We start from the raw sequence: 17,642 nt of genomic DNA on the forward strand, positions 1-17,642 counted from the left end.
ACGACTGAGTGACTGAACTGACTGATCCAGAGTTCTGGACATCTCCCAGGAGGCTCAGTGTAAAGAATATGCCTGCCAATGCAGGAGCCTCAGGAGACACAGGTTCAATCCCTGGGTCAGGAAAATCCACTGGAGGAGGTAATGGCAGCCCACTCCAGTATTCTTGCCTGGAAAATCCCATGGTCGGAAGAGCCTGGTGGGCTACAGTCTATAGGGTTGTAAAAGAGTCACATATGACTTAGAGACTAAACAGCAACACCAATTCAAAGTTCTATCAAATGGAGCTTAATATAAAGAGAATATCCCTTTCTCAACACTGATTCTATTGAGAGCTCAATTATTTTAAATTACTCATTCATTTTTTACTTATTTTTTCCATGAAATAATTTTGAAAATCAAAACCAATTTTAAATATACTTTTTTTTTAGGCAGCAACACCATGATCAGAGCAGTTCGACCAGGGGAAACCTACACTTATAAGTGGAACATCCTAGAATCTGATGAACCCACAGAAAATGATGCTCAGTGCTTAACAAGACCATACTACAGTAATGTGGACATCACAAGGGACCTTGCTTCTGGACTGATAGGGCTTCTTCTAATTTGTAAGAGCAGATCCTTGGATAGACGAGGCATACAGGTATTTTGTCCCTGAAGTAACCTTTCAGAAATTGAGAACTTCTGATGGGAATAGAGTAGTTCTCATTGGTAAATAACGGGGCTTTTGCGTCTGAAGAACAGAAAATATTTGTAGTCCCTTTTTAGCGTGAATGTAACAAGGCTTATTCCTTTAGTTACTTTATTGTCTTATTTATTTCTTAGATAAGTCTTACATGGACTCTATTGGAGAAGACAAGTCTACAGTGCTATAACAGTACTTTTCGTTTGTTTCAAATTCCAGATCTGTCCATACTGGCTACATGATAAGCAAGTCACTTGGTTTCTCTTAATTTTTTCCTTTCATCAAAACAGTATTATTCCTTCCTAAAATTTTTACAGAGCTGTTTCAGGGCTCAGTGAGACATCACCTGGTAAAAGTGACTCTCACAAGGGCTTTGTTCACAGTGGGTTCACAGATGTCTGAATTTGTGGCTCCTCGGGCCCCGAGACCTGTGTGCCTTTAGTTTCTGAGAACTCAGTGTTGTAGGTAATCCTTAGGCCAGGATGCTAATCACTGCACACAGCACTTTTATCCTCCAGAGGGCAGCAGACATTGAGCAGCAGGCTGTGTTTGCCGTGTTTGACGAGAACAAGAGCTGGTACATTGAGGACAACATCTACAAGTTTTGTGAAAATCCTGAGAAAGTGAAACGTGATGACCCCAAGTTTTATGAGTCAAACATCATGAGTAGTAAGTCGGAGGCCTCTTTTTGTCCATCAGTTTTTTATTCCTGTGGCTGAAGTGTGACTGTATCAAGAGGCAGAGGTGTGAATTAGAATCCACTCACCTCTTAGTCTCACTTCCAGTCCAGGAATTTGGTGATGAAATTACTGGGTGATAAAGAACTCTTTTTACAGCAAGAGGTCAATGCTTGTTATCCTTAGACACCCTGTTGGTTTCCTGCTTCCAATACATGTGTGTGTGTGTGTCTGGGTGTGTGTGTGGGTGTGTGAGCACATGTGCATGAACACATGCTCTGAACAGGGAAGAACAGGGTGAAGGGTGGGGGTAGCTGAGGGAAGAGGCCTTGGTCAAAGGTATCTGAGGATTTTAGACTGGGTGCAAGGTGAATAGTCTTTATGCCCAGGGCAGAAACAAGGTAAATGATCTAAAGCTAGACTCAAATCAAACTAAGCAAAATGCAAACAGGGAGCCAAGAGTCTTAGAAAGCCAATCCATGAAGAGGTTTGAAGTGAGCAGTAAGAAGTACAGAACAGAAAGAATAATCTGAGTCAGGATTCAGCAGGCTTTTCTGTAACTTTAAAGTCCGCGCTCAAAGCCACTGCTATGGGAAGTCTGGGAGAAATTTCACTGAGCCAGCTGGAAGCAAACTTCTCCACAAGGGTCAGGGTCCCTTTCCTCAGAGCTGGGAGTTACTGTACTCATTTTCTCTCATAAGTAATCACAGAAAGGAGGACAATTTCTCCACAGTCTGTTCATATAATTGCAGATGACTGACAGTTGACGATTATTAGAACTGGCAGTTACCAGGAAAATAACTCTGAACAGGGAGTCAGCCTCAGCTTTTTTTGCTTAATTTCATTTTGGCAGCAAACCTGTCATAGTTCTAGACCAGTGCTGTCCATTTGAAATTATATATGAGCCATAAATACAATTTAAAATTTTCTAGTAGACATATTAACATTAAAGAGAGAAAGGTGAAGTTTGTTTTAGTAATGTTTTATTTAATATATTGCAAGTATTATTTAAACATATACTCAATATTAAAATTAAAGAGATTTACTTTATTTCTTGCTAAGTCTTGGAAATCCAGTGTGTACTTTATACTCACAGCACATCTGAATCCAGATTATCCATATTTCAAGTGCCCAATAGTCACTAGTGGCTAGTTGCTACCACATTAGTGCAGCTATAGATCATTTAGAAAAGCTTCCAGAATCAGGTACAAAGTAAAAACACATTAGGTCAGCTGTGTGATAAGTATTTAAGTGCTCACTAGTGCCAGGCATTATACTAGGATGAGGGTTATTGTGGTAACCCTGGCAGACATAGACCCTGCCCTCATAGAAATCATCTGTGATTTTATTAACATGCTTAGTATATAAGTAAATACTGATACTGCCTAAAAATGTATCCCATTGAAAGAGAATGAAAATGTCTGAACTTGATAGCTGAGTGCAAACTAGAGATTATATAAATGCTAAGATGGAGCAATAAAAACTGAAAAATATGCTAAATAGACTTCGTTTTTAGGGATAATTACTTGTATTCAATAACTAATGCTTTAAGAATTTGACTTTCTTATGTTATGCTTTTTCTCCAGGTAAAATTACTCTAGATAATATTCTAAGCTGACTCTCAGAATATCTTTGAAAGCAGACCTAGAGTATAAAATATACACTTAACGAATGAATAAATCAATGTGAATGAAGGCTTTGTTTTTATCCTGACCTTTCTCCCTTGGCTAACTTTAAAGAATAAGTTCTCATTTGAAAAGTCTGTGTTTGATGTTCAATCTGGTAAAGCTTATCCCATATAATCACTAAGACACAACCAGAGTATCACTGGGTTATCATTAGCCACATTTCCTCTTGTTGGTATAGGCCTGATGTTTTAACAGATTTCACTCTTCCAGCTATTAACGGCTATGTGCCTGAGAGTATACCCATACTAGGGTTCTGCTTTGATGACACTGTCCAGTGGCACTTCTGCAGTGTGGGAACCCAGAATGACATTTTGACCATTCACTTCACTGGGCACTCATTCATCTATGGAAAGAGGCACGAGGACACCTTGACCCTTTTCCCCATGCAGGGGGAATCCGTGACTGTCACAATGGATAACGTTGGTAAGACTTGGATATTTAGAGGGGATCCTCTGCTCTGCCTGGTCTGCTGCAGCTCTTCAGACTACCACGCTTCCTGGGCTTCTCTCTCTGATTCCTGGTGGGCTTTCCTTTCAATACTATTCATGATTTCTGTTGGGAGAATTGATTACTCAAATGGGTCCAGTCCTTTTATGTGCATTTCATTTATCCTTCTCTGGGCTAAGTGAATGTCATTGCAATATGTGCCAAATGCCTAGGACTCAGTAGACAATCAACATGTTATATCTATGGAAGACTTGCCAGGAAATCACATACCATTTCAAAGAGATTCAATATTGTCTTGGATCCACTTGAATTATTTATTCCTTAGAAATACCTAGATGTTTCTTATTTCTTGGGAAACAATAGAAACAAAAGAAACAATAAGATGTTTCTTATTTCATCATCTTTCACCTAACTTCAGCTCTCTAACAAAATGTGCAACTCACAAGAGCTTTGATATTCAGACCATTTCATTCTTGGGCTTCCCAGGTAGCTCAGTGGTAAAGAACCCGCCTGCCAATGCAGGAGACATAAGAGACCTGGATTTGATCCCTGAGTTGGGAAGATCCCCCTGGAGAAGGGCATGGTAACCCACTCCAGTATTCTTGCCTGAAGAATTCCGTGGACAGAGGAACCTGGCAGGCTATAGTCCATAGAGTCGCACAGAGTCGGACATGACTGAAGTGACTTAGCATACATGCACATTTCATTCTTGATTCATCTCTTTTTGAATATATTCTAAAACAGGGATTCTCAAACTATTTGTGCTGAAAGTTTTTTCTCCCTAATTTGCACCCACCAATACTTTGGGTCCATATTCTGTCAAATAAGATCAATGTACTGATCACATGGCTGGATGTCATGGAAATGTCAGATTGCAAAAAGGTTTCCTATACTCTTTCCTCTCGATTTCATTCCTTATGTCACTGTGGAACAGTAACCAGCAGTTCACAGATCAGTTATGGTCCACAGACCACAGTATCCCTGATGAAAGTTCACTGGAAATTATCTGCTACAATGGACCATAGAGTTTTTAATATCTTTTTCTGTCCTCAGAGTTCTCTATTCTGTTTGTTTCTTTTTTGTAGGAACTTGGATGTTAACCACCATGAATTCCAATCCAAGAAGCAAAAAACTACGGCTGAGGTTCAGGGATGCTAAGTGTATCCGGAATGATGATGATGACTCCTATGAGATTATATATGAACCTTCAGGATCTACAGCCATGACTACAAAGAAAATTCATGATTCTTCAGAAATCGAAGATGAAAATGATGCTGACTCTGATTACCAGGACGAACTGGCTTTAATACTAGGTCTTAGGTCATTCAGAAATTCGTCACTGAATCAGGAGAAAGATGAGCTCAATCTTACCGCCCTAGCTCTGGAGAAAGACTCTGAATTCATTCCTCCAAGTGCCAACAGATCTCTTGGTTCAAATTCTTCTTCCCCAAGTCATGTTAGCAGGCTTATTGCCAACAACTTTGCAGAATCTCTGAAAACTCTTCTGCACCTGGAAGCCCCTGCAGCTGGTTCCCCCCTGGAACACGCTGGCTTAGATAAGAACTCAGCTCTCAACCCTCCCATGGCAGAGCATTCCAGCCCTTATTCTGAAGACCCTAGAGAAGATCGTCCACTCTCAGATGTCACAGGGATAAGCCTACTTCCATTTGGCACAGGATTCAAAAATCGAAAACCGGCCAAACATCAAAGATTCCAGGTAGGAAGAGGCCAAGCAGCAAAGCATAAGTTCTCCCAGACGCGATTCCCAGCACATAAAACCAGGACACGTTTAAGCCAAGACAACTCTTCTTCTTCCAGAATGGGGCCCTGGGAGGACATTCCCAGTGATCTGTTACTCTTACAACAAAAGGATCCATATAAGATTCTGAATGGAGAATGGCATTTGGTTTCTGAGAAAGGCAGTTATGAAATAATCCAAGATGCTAATGAAAACAAGACTGTTAATAAGTTGCCAAACAGCCCCCAGAATGACTCAAGGACTTGGGGAGAAAACATCCCTTTCAAAAACAGTCATGGAAAGCAGAGGGGCCACCCAACATTTTTGGTAACTAGACGTAAACCTCTACAAGACAGACAGGATAGAAGAAATAGTAGATTGAAGGAAGGCCTTCCGTTAATTAGGACACGAAGAAAGAAAAAGGAAGAAAAGCCTGCATACCATGTTCCTCTATCTCCAAGGAGTTTTCATCCTCTGAGAGGAGAGGTCAATGCCTCATTTTCAGACAGAAGACATAATCATTCATTGTTACTCCATGCGTCCAATGAAACATCTCTTTCCATAGACCTCAATCAGACATTCCCCTCTATGAATCTTAGCCTTGCAGCCTCACTTCCTGACCATGACCAGACCTCACCAAATGACACCACCAGTCAGACCAGCTCCCCTCCAGATCTTTATCCGACAGTGAGCCCAGAGGAACACTATCAAATATTCCCTATTCAAGACTCTGATCCAACACATTCTACTACAGCCCCCAGTAACAGATCTCCTGATCCAACACATTCTACTACAGCCCCCAGTAACAGATCTCCTCCCACACAGCCCAGCCAGATACCCAACTATGACCTAAGAAACAGGGCCATCCCTACTGATGTGAGTCAAATTTTCCCTTCCTTGGAACTCGAAGTCTGGCAGACAGCTACCTCTCTAGACCTCAGTCAACCATCCATCTCCCCAGACCTTGGCCAGATGGCCCTTTCCCCAGACCCCGGCCAGGAGTCTCTCTCTCCAGACCTTGGCCAGACGTCCCTCTCTCCAGACCTCAGCCAGGAGTCTCTCTCCCCAGACCTTGGCCAGACAGCCCTTTCCCCAGACCCCAGCCAGGAGTCTCTCTCTCCAGACCTTGGCCAGACGTCCCTCTCTCCAGACCTTGGCCAGGAGTCTCTCTCCCCAGACCTTGGCCAGACAGCCCTTTCCCCAGACCCCAGCCAGGAGTCTCTCTCTCCAGACCTTGGCCAGACGTCCCTCTCTCCAGACCTCAGCCAGGAGTCTCTCTCCCCAGACCTTGGCCAGACAGCCCTTTCCCCAGACCCCAGCCAGGAGTCTCTCTCTCCAGACCTTGGCCAGACGTCCCTCTCTCCAGACCTCAGCCAGGAGTCTCTCTCCCCAGACCTTGGCCAGACAGCCCTTTCCCCAGACCCCAGCCAGGAGTCCCTCTCTCCAGACCTCAGCCAGGAGTCTCTCTCCCCAGACCTTGGCCAGACAGCCCTTTCCCCAGACCCCAGCCAGGAGTCTCTCTCTCCAGACCTTGGCCAGACGTCCCTCTCTCCAGACCTTGGCCAGGAGTCTCTCTCCCCAGATCTTGGCCAGACAGCCCTTTCCCCAGACCTCAGCCAGGAGTCTCTCTCTCCAGATCTTGGCCAGACACCCCTCTCTCCAGACCTCAGCCTGGAGTCTCTCTCTCCAGACCTCAGCCAGCTTGATCTCAAGCAGACATCACCTCCTCTAGATCTTAATCAGACATCCCACACTTCTGAATCAAGTCAGTCATTGCCTCTTCCAGAATTTGGTCAGACTTTCCCTAATGCAGATATTGGTCAGATGCCATCTCCTCCACCAGACTCTACACTAAATAACACTTTTATACCAGAAGAATTTAATCCGCTGGTTGTAGTAGGCCTCAGTAGAGATGATGGAGATTATATTGAAATTATTCCAAGGCAGAAGGAAGAGAGCAGTGAAGAAGACTATGGTGAATTTGAGTTTGTAGCCTATAATGACCCTTACCAAACTGATCTTAGGACAGATATCAACTCCTCCAGAAATCCTGACAACATTGCAGCATGGTACCTCCGCAGCAACACTGGAAACAGAAAATATTATTACATTGCAGCTGAAGAAATATCCTGGGATTATTCAAAATTTGTGCAAAGGTTTGACCAGTTCTTATATTTTCATTTTTTGCACTAATGCTAAAAAAAGTAATTATAACAGTCTAAGAAGATGATTTTGGACAAATCACTCTAAGATAACTTAGTTCCCCTATATAGTGCAACTTGGCTTATACTCTTTTCCATTGTCAATTCCAAGATAAGCTTTTCTACTTCAGGTGACATCTGGACAACACAAGAGCCATCACTGTGAGAAGTCTTTGATATGGTGTATTTAAATCAGCACCCTCCTCTCTCTTCTTTTCTCATCAAAGATGTTCCTACTCCTTCTTGCTCCAGTGCAGAGCCCAGTCTATCAATGTTGTTGCTGTTTAGTTGCTAAGTCATGTCTGACTCTTTGTGATCCCATAGACTATAGTTTTCCAGGCTCCTCTGTTCATGGGATTTCCTAGGCAGAATACTGGAGTGGGTTGCCATTTCTTCCTCCAGAGATCTTCCTCACCTAGGGACTGAAACTGCATCTCCTGTGTCTCCTGCTTTGGTAGGCAGATTCTTTACCACTAGCACCACCTGGGAAGTGACTTATCAATAGCTATAGGATAATCAATATGATTTCACTGAAGTTGGCTTCACATCTAAATTTGTGATGTAGAAATCTCCTTTTGCCATTACTTAACAAAAACATTTTTTAATTGTTTACTGATCAGTATGAAGTATATACCATCTTGGTGAAGATTAAGTCAAATTCCATGTGATTCCAGTTGCAGAGGTCAAGGGTATAAAGTAGCTTAGAAGCAAAAAGCAAGTTTATACCCTCGATTGAGCCATTCATTAGATTATGATTCATCTTGATTGGAACTTTTATTTTAACTTGGTTTATAGCATCACTCACCCACTCCAGTGTTCTTGCCTGGAGAATCCCAGGGACAGGGGAGCCTGGTGGGCTGCCATCTATGGGGTCACACAGAGTCGGACACGACTGAAGTGACTTAGCAGCAGCATAGCATCACTCAGTTAATAAGTCTTTGTGTGTGTGTGTGTGTGTGTGTGTGTGTGTGTGTGTTCAGTCGTGTCTGATTCTTTGTGACCCCATGGACTGTAGCCCACTAGGCTCCTCTCTCCATGGAATTCCCTAGGCCAGAATACTGGGGTGGGTTGCCATGCTCTCCTCCATGGGATCTCCCCGACCCAGGAATTGAACTTGGATCTCTTATGTCTCCTACATGACGAGCAGGTTCTTTACCACTAGTGCCACCTGGGAAGTCCAATAACTCCTTAACGAGGGCTTATTCTCTCCTAGGCATTGTGCTAAGTGCTGAGACAATAAAAGAGAATATAAACGCACATGACTCCTGCTCTCACTAGACACATTGTGTCTAGTCGGGCAGGTAGATATGAACCAAGTGCTCATATAAATAAATGTAAAAAAAATAACCATGATGAAGACCAATAAGGAAAAGTGATCGATGGTGATATGAGAAGTAGCAAGTCTGACTGAAAAAGTGATGTTTGAGTTGAGACCTGAAAACGAACAGGAGGTGGAGAGGGGAGAGCATTCTAGACAGAGAGAACAGCATGATGAAGGCCCTGGGGAAGGAGGAAGCCCTGAGACTGAAGGCCTCTGTAGCTGGAGCTCAAGATGAGCATGTGTGCTAAGAAAGTGTTTGGCTAGCTCTGTAGAGATAAGATATTACTAGGCTTTGTGGGCCCTGGGAAGAATTTTGATGTTTTTCAAAGAGCAGTAAGAAACCCTTCAAAAGTTTTAAGCCACTCCTAGTTGATTGGGATATTTGCAGTCTTTTTAACAAGGAGTTATACCAAGTGGGCCCCAAGATCTGCTTCAGCTCTAACATTTTAGGGTTCTAGCCACTTTTCAACCATAGAGTTGAAGGAGTTGATGCAATTTTGTAAGTGGATTGACTTACAACAGAGAGTTTTTAATGGCTTGACATGCATTTTTTAAAGTTAGTTTTCATTTTAATTTGCTCAAGTGTGGAAAACCACATTGGACTGGGTTCTATATTCTGGGATGACAATATAGAAAAAGAAGAGAAAGGGGTACAAGAAGCAACTACAAACTCTTGGGGATAACTGATGACATGGTAGCTGATGGCCATATTTATACTGTCCAAATATAGCCCATAGCTTTCACAAAAGCTAGTTGTTACCCTAATAAATTAAAATCAAAGTGCAACTAGAGTAAGCAAACACCACACATGGTGTGATTCAGAGAAATTATTTCATTAATATGGTGCCTGACATTTCCACATGAAAACTCTGTGAGTTTAAGAGACTTTCTCCTGTGACTTCCTATTTAAATGTAACACCCTTTACTATATGAGAATAACTAGTTTGTCTGGGGATTGCTAAGCAAGTTCCTGAGGGAGTAAGGTTTTCTAGAGTGTAAAGAGATGAAACCAGTTCCTTCAAAACCCCATGTGTGTCGCCTGGGAGAATCCCATGGACAGAGGAGCCTGGCCAGCCACAGTCCATGGGGTCACAAAGAGTCAGACATGACTGACATGACTTAGCACACACATTCATGTGTGTTCTAGGGGACTGTATACCATGCTTAGAGTCTGGAAGAATGGGATTACTAGTATAGCAAGACTAGAAAGAAGGCAGAATGGGATTCTCTAACGATGGCTTGTATTGTATAACAAATACTATGAGATTCATGGTGAGCTTCTGGCCTGTTTCCCAGATTCTTGGAGAAGGAAATGACAACCCATTCCAGTATTCTTGTCTGGAGAATCCCATGGACTGTAGCCTGTCAAGCTGCTCTATCCATGGGGTCGCAAGAGTTGGACACAACTTAATGACTAAACCACCCAGACTCTAGGGAAATTTAAGATTTAGTAGGAAAATTTGATATTCTCTAGTCCCAGACTGAGCTGGTGAACCACATGCAGAATAATGTGATTTAGCAAAAGCAAATGTGGGGAGAGTGGCTACTTTCAGAATATAAAGCACCCACCCATCTAGTGGCCTTTACAGAGGTGACCCTCTAAATCAACTGACCATTATCATCTGCCTGTCCCAAACCCTGGCACTATTCCATTGCATGACTTTCTCTACTTTTAAAATTAAAATCTGCTATGTTGATATCTGATTATATTTGTCATTCATTAATTGCAGTTGTTGCTGTTTAGTAGCTAAGTTGTGCCTGACTCTTTGTGACCCCATGGACTGTAGCCCACCAGGCTCCTCTGTCCATGGGATTTTCCAGGCAAGAATACTGGAGTGGGTTGCCATTTCCTCCTCCAGGGGATCTTCCCAACCCAGGGATCCAACCCCTTCTCCTGCATTGGCAGGCAGATTCTTTACTGCTGAGCCACCTGGGAAGCCTTATTCATTAATACATAAAATAAGTATCTGCTTACTATTTGCCAGGTACCTTGCTAGGCACTGGAAATAAAAATTATAAGCAAGCTAAGCACAGTCCCTGATCTCATGGGGCTTTCACTCTAATGGTAGAGTCAGATTTTAATAGGTAATCTCACAAATAAATAATATATAATTTACTATATATACTATAGAAACCCTATAAGAATACAACAGGGATTTACTATATATACTACAGTAACTATGTAGAAATTTAGGGAATGTTAGAGAGAGATTTGATCCAGTCTAAAGGGTCATAGGAGGATATGCTTAGAAACAATACATGAGATGGGAGCTGAATGATATTTACTGGCTTATGATTTTAGTCCCTTATATTTTAATTCATTTGTTCATCAAATATTTTCAAATATCTTCTTTACACTAGATGCTATGTTCAGAAACAGAGAATTTCCTCAATTCTTTGAATGGTCTTTAATTTGTTCCTTTAAACAAATGCTATTACTTTCATTTCAGTGATGACGCTGACTATGTTCCAGAGGACACCGTATACAAGAAAGTAGTTTTCCGAAAGTACCTTGATAGCACTTTTACCAAACTTGATCCTCAGGGGGAGTATGAAGAGCATCTTGGCATACTTGGTCCAGTCATTAGAGCTGAAGTGGATGATGTTATCCAAGTAAGTTATCTTTTGAGCATTGATAAGATCATCAGAGGAATTTCCACAAGCACCAGAGGGCTGTAGAGATGGAAGTGGCAAGAAAGCTATAGGTGACTTACTTATTTTCTAAAATTAACAAATAACTACATTTCTTTTCAAGACTTCTTACCAACCTACTTGCCACTCTTCAAGAAAAAAAAGAAATGATCTCACAATTTTATTTCTTCCCCTGCCAGGTTCCTGTTCATTCTATATGGGCCAATTCCATCTCTCTGAAGAAACTATAATTCTCTCAACCTCTCCTAAACATTCAACTGAATTGCTCCTCCCAGGCATTCCCACCAAATCCCATCCATACTTTGTTTACAGTACCTTTTGTCTCCAGATTTTTAACTGGAATTCACATGTACATATCTCTTTACACCAGTAGATTGAAATCTTATTGTGAGTAAAACCAAAAGAAAAGAAAGAAAGTGAAGTCGCTCAGTCATGTCCGTCTCTTTGAGACCCCATGGACTGTAGCCTTCAGGCTCCTCCGTCCATGGGATTTTCCAGGCAAGAGTGCTGGAGCGGATTGCCATTTCTTTCTCCAGGGGATCTTCCTGACCCAGGAATCAAACCTGGGTCTCCCGCATTGCGGGCAGACACTTTACCGTCTGAGCCACCAGGGAAGCCCAAAGCCTCATTCATTTTCAGATCTGTAGTGCCTATCTTTATCATTTCATTTGTAGATAATCTTTGAGCCTAAAAACAAACCTGTTTTGGTGTTTCTGGAGAAAACTACATGGGCCCTATCTCATTGGATGGTTGTAAAATTAGATTAAATAATACACAAAAATTACTTTGCGATTCTAAGCATTCAATATATCTTAGATTCAATTGAATAGCCATCCAGTTTAGCCCATAATGCTGACATTTTGGGGGTTGGGCTTTATTAAGCTTAAACACATTTGTGAATCATTCCTTTCTTTTTAGGTTCGTTTTAAAAATTTAGCATCCAGACCATATTCTCTTCATGCCCATGGGCTTTCCTATGAAAAATCATCAGAAGGAAAGACTTATGAAGATGACTCTCCTGAATGGTTTAAGGAGGACAATGCTATTCAGCCCAATAAAACTTACACCTATGTATGGCACGCCACTACGCGATCCGGGCCAGAAAACCCTGGATCTGCCTGTCGGGCTTGGGCCTACTACTCAGCAGTGAACCCAGTAAGCATAGCCATTGAAAATTTTTGTCGTTCCCCTAAGTTGAGTCCATCAAATGGAATGTCATGATTTCCTAGTAAATATCTGTCCTGCTTTCCATGAGGCATGTGTAAGGATCAGGGTCCACAGTCAACTGCTACCAAAACCAGGGACTCTGCATGCAGATCTTCAGAAGACAGTGAGAAGTGGAAAGGAGGAAGGATTACTTAAATGGTTAGCCCCAGTTGGAGTGACTGCTTTACAGAGGAAGATGTTTATCTGCAATTTCCTTGAACAAGTATTAGCTTTCTCCTGCTTTTTCTTTTTTTAAGATAAAAGAACTATAAATTCAAGATTCCCCCATTTTGGTGGTGGTAGAGAGAGCATAGTCATAGATTTCAATTTCTATCCTATCTCTTACTGTGTAGCCCTAGGAAAGTTACTTGATCTCTCTCAGCCACAGTTCCCAGAGTTAAAAATGAGGTAACAGTACATAGCATGTGGAGTAGGCACTTGGTAATATTTGTTCAATCAATGAATTTATTTTTTACCATATAGGATTGCTGTCAGAATTAAATAAGATACTACAGGGAAAATATTTAACCTAACAGATGCTCAATAAATAGTATTTATAATAGTATCCCTATCATTATCATCACCATAATTATCATTACTACCATGTTGAAATAAGGGATTAATCAGAGGAAGGCAATATGAGCATCACAGAATGAAGACAATAAATATCCAGGTTTATTAAGCTGTAATTCATTTGTAATCTTCAAATTGAGAGCCTCTGAGAAGGTCTCCTTTTCAATAGGATCAGTGATTGTCAGAAGAGCAAAGAAAATCTTGAGAAACCATGAATGTGTGCTGTCTGCTCTTACTGTCTTCCAGGAAAAAGACATCCATTCAGGCTTGATAGGGCCTCTTCTGATCTGCCGAAAAGGGACACTTGATAAGGAGACCAACATGCCTGTGGACATGAGAGAATTTGTCCTGCTTTTTATGGTCTTTGATGAAAAGAAGAGCTGGTATTATGACAAGAAGCCCACAAGGTCTTGGAGACGTGCATCCTCAGAAGTAAAAAACTCCCATGAGTTTCATGGTATTTTCCTCTGACTTTGATCTCATCTCCGAACCAACTTACTGGGTGACAGTGATTCCTGCCCACAGGTCTTCTCAAAATCAGGCATAAGATGCTTCTGTGGAAACAGGAGCTCTAACTAAAACCAGATCCTTAAATGTCTAGGAGGCTGATGTCACCTGGCAGGTGGCAGTGTAGGTGAAAGAGAGCAGACAAAATCTGAAAGATAGCACACAAGGCTGCTGCAAAACAAACCCAAACCAACCAACCAAAAGCCACTGGGCTTCAACTGGTAACATAAATTGGAAAGGAATTAGTATTATTCTGCAATTAAACAGTTCATAAATCTGTTTCTTGATCTCTAAAGGATCAATTATTTATGTGGAAGTGATCGCCCACACATACTTCCAAAATAAGAATGACTGTCATATTTGTAACTCTCAGCAGTTCACAGGTGGAACTCAAAGAATATGAGGAGAAAGTGATTTAAGAAACTGGGTAGCCAGGTAATGAAAGAAGAATGCCAAGACAGCATTTGGGTGGGGAAAGAGGGAAAAGTATATCTACTCTGAAATCCATTTGGGAATTTAGTCAGTAAATTGGCAGTGGAATTACAGTTTTAGGGAAAAGCAGAATTTAGGATACGGTGAACAACGATATCCTAAGAAATTAGGATTTAGAAATCCTAAATTTCTAAAGAATTTAGGAATTAGAAAACAAATTAAGATCCCGTTTTCAGAGTTTGATGAATAGAGGTGATTGCTATGAGATTTCTGATCAAGGAAGGTCCTGTGCTTTGGGTGATGGGTCAGTCATTCAATGTAATAGGAAAGAAGAAAGTTGCTATTGCTTCAAGAATTAAAAAAAAAAAAAAAAAGACATTATAAGCAATATTCAATTCACTGCCACCTCTCCCAGCCAGTCATCAAGGCTAAGCTGGTCTATGCTCCCTCTCCCACCCTATTTACATACTCAGGCTACCCCTTTTAAGCTTATTTTTCCTAATTAAACTTCTACAATTGTAGAATTCAGTCTGATCTCATCTGTAAGAAAACAATATGATTTACAATCTGCTCCAAAACCCCACCCTCTGGACGCTGCTTATCACACAAGGTTAAAAAATTCTATTATGCAGTCTAGAATAGCGTTGATTGAGAGCTAACCAAGAGACTCCAGGCAGAGCTTTCTTTTCTTTTCTCCTACCATCTCTAGGCCTTTCAGCCCAAGGTGCTTGGTCTCAAGGTAGGAAGCACAGCCTCTGAAAACCTCTGAACACAGTGGGAAAGCGCAGACTGCAGAAGCAGACAGGCTGTCTCGTGGCTATGTCCTTTACCTGCTGAATACTCTCGCGGCCCTGCTTCTGATTATTCAAGGAAAGACTAAAATGCACCCTGTTTAATTTTAGTTTTAAATGTAATGTCATCTAAATTGCTATAATTTGGTAATCTTCCACTGTCGAACTTATCAGGGTATTTGATAAGCAGACCACCTATGCCTGGCCTCTGCTGTATGCACTAAGTAAATATGTGTTGAATTAATAAATCAATGAATGAATTCTATCACTCAGCTAAATTCAGCAAATGTTTATTGAGCACTTGCTGCTTTGAGCATCTTTTCTTCTCTATCCTGATGTAATGATTTGACCTAATAACTGCTGGAGATAACCTTTATTCTTAGATCTATTCACAGAAACCAAGATGAGGAGGGGAGGCTGATGTTATGAAGATATAGACAGGTGCTCCCATACCTGATATAATTTTAAGGGGGCCAAAATGATCTCAACTCTTCTCCCTCCAAAAATTCATTTGCTTGGTTCCAGAAATTGCACAATAGTTCCTTTACCCTTTAGAAGAATAAGCAACAACAGATACCACCACCACCAAAACTTCCCTCACTTCAGTCCCAATTAAGTGCAAGGTGGCCCTAAGCGTTATCATTAACATTTTATACGTATTCTTTTTTAAGATGACCAGGTTTACCAGATGTTTAAAAACATACACACTTCAGTAAGGGGAGAGTTGATAAAGTCTGAGAACCCTGGACATCCCAGCTGGGAAAGGGGCAGAGGAGCATCAGACAAATGAGAGGATAAACATGAATCTCTAAGGTTTTGGGGTCCAACAAAGATGAAGTGCAACTTCCTAACTTTGCCTGGAACTCTCTCTGAATTTCGGAGGCCTTAGGTGATACACTGCATATCCCCTTACTTACCCTCTTTTCTCTAAAGACTAGTTTACTTATCTGCCCATATTAGTCCTTATCTTTTAAGTAGCCCAGGAAAATTCATATTATAAATGTAAAGAATAAATGGATAAAGCACAGAACAGGAAACATGTAAATTTGAGGAAAAGAGTGATAAACTGCTTGGAAAGGGGACTCACCCACACTTCTGCCACAGGCTGGTATGAGGAGAAGTGGTTCTGTTTTAGTCTCTCACTGATATTAGGAACTGTAGGAGGTCCCTTACTATGCCTGGGCAGGGTTGTGGGGTGGGTAGGCATGCAAGTAATAAAGAAGATGGGTGGTGAGTGGGAGGCCCTATATTTCCTTACCAGCCTCTCTCCTGATAGACACAGATTTCTAATTGACTGCAACTTTCTGTCCTTTCAGCCATCAATGGGATGATCTACAACTTGCCTGGCTTGAGAATGTACGAGCAAGAGTGGGTGAGGTTGCACCTGCTGAACTTAGGCGGCTCCCGAGACATTCACGTGGTTCACTTTCATGGCCAGACCTTGCTAGAAAACGGCACTCAACAGCACCAGTTAGGGGTCTGGCCCCTTCTGCCTGGTAAAATTCTTGGCAATGAAAAGAGGTCTCAGTACCAAATGGCAAGGCTGTAACTTAGCATCTGTAACTCTTTCCCATTCCCTCTTTGTGCATCTCTTCCTTGTGCATTGGCTTCCCTGGAGGCTCAGAGGTTAAAGCGTCTGCCTCCAATGCGGGAGACCCAGGTTTGATCCCTGGGTAGGGAAGATCCCCTGGAGAAGGAAATGGTAACCCACTCCAGTATTCTTGCCTGGAGAATCCCATGGACGGAGAAGCCTGGTAGGCTACAGTCCACGGGGTCGCAGAGTCAGACACCACTGAGCAACTTCACTTTCACTTTTCACTTTCAAAAGCGGTCAGGCATAGGCTCTGACTTGGATCCTGCGCAAAGCTATATTCCAAAAGTGCATGCAGAGTACAGAAGACTCAGCCAGTGTCTGCACTGTTTGCAGCACAGCACAGACTAAATCTGCAGACCGGCTTGGTTCTACAGAGATGCTATGTCTAGCGCAGGTTCTTCCAAGCCATTATGTGTCACGTGGGCCAGGTCTTAAGCAGATTACAAAATGAATCCCACAAGGATCAGGCATCTAAAACATTCTGTTGGGCAGAAATCAGAGACTAACCAGGATTTCAGCGTTCTTGAATTCTACTCCTCAGTCTTATCACCCTGATATCTTTGGGCTGTCGAAATCTGAATCTTAAACTGACTTATGAAGTGAAGAATATATTTTTAAATGATTATAAAAGCCAAAGAATAATAAAGGTATTTAAATCTTTTCATATGCAAAATAATGACTAGGTTTAAACAAACTACAACCATCAAAAAGGATTTTTATGTCTCAGTGAATTGCTTGTAGGTGTGTGAGTAGGAGTGTGTTTGATGCCATTGATCCTCAAACTGTACTGGGCATACTAAAAACTTACAAAGCTGGTTAAAATGCAGATGCTTTAAAGAGAGATTTTGCTCTCAGAGACTTTGATCTGGTAGAACTTGGGCAGGAGCCCAGCAGTCTGCATTTTTAATAAGCAGCCTACCTTCCACAAATGGTATCTGAGAAGCTAGTCAAGGCAACTCCTTGATAGGATTTTGAGTGGGGAAGTTGGTGTGTGAATCAGCCTCAGAAGTAGGCACACTAGTCCAAACAGGCTGGATGTGGTTAAGGATGGGGGAAGAGAGGCTCCTCAGGTGGCACAAGGGGTAAAGAACCCACCTACCAATGCAGGATACATGGGTTTGATCCCTGGGTTG

General features: G+C 41.8%; 1 protein-coding gene across 1 annotated transcript in view; it reads left to right on the forward strand.

Annotated features, from left to right (window-relative positions):
* Positions 1 to 17,642, forward strand: part of F5 (coagulation factor V) — an 81,333-nt gene that overhangs the window by 45,742 nt on the left and 17,949 nt on the right. Inside the window, exons 10-17 of the mRNA XM_086344782.1 lie at positions 429 to 640; positions 1,201 to 1,351; positions 3,258 to 3,470; positions 4,580 to 7,388; positions 11,205 to 11,367; positions 12,325 to 12,561; positions 13,432 to 13,642; positions 16,232 to 16,411. Coding sequence (XP_086200908.1) covers positions 429 to 640; positions 1,201 to 1,351; positions 3,258 to 3,470; positions 4,580 to 7,388; positions 11,205 to 11,367; positions 12,325 to 12,561; positions 13,432 to 13,642; positions 16,232 to 16,411 — 4,176 coding nt within the window. The remainder of the gene's footprint in view (positions 1 to 428; positions 641 to 1,200; positions 1,352 to 3,257; positions 3,471 to 4,579; positions 7,389 to 11,204; positions 11,368 to 12,324; positions 12,562 to 13,431; positions 13,643 to 16,231; positions 16,412 to 17,642) is intronic.

This window comes from Bos grunniens, chromosome 16 (assembly GCF_055505025.1).
Source record: "Bos grunniens cultivar Pamir isolate PY7600 chromosome 16, Bosgru_T2T1.0, whole genome shotgun sequence".
Lineage (NCBI taxonomy): Eukaryota > Metazoa > Chordata > Mammalia > Artiodactyla > Bovidae > Bos > Bos grunniens.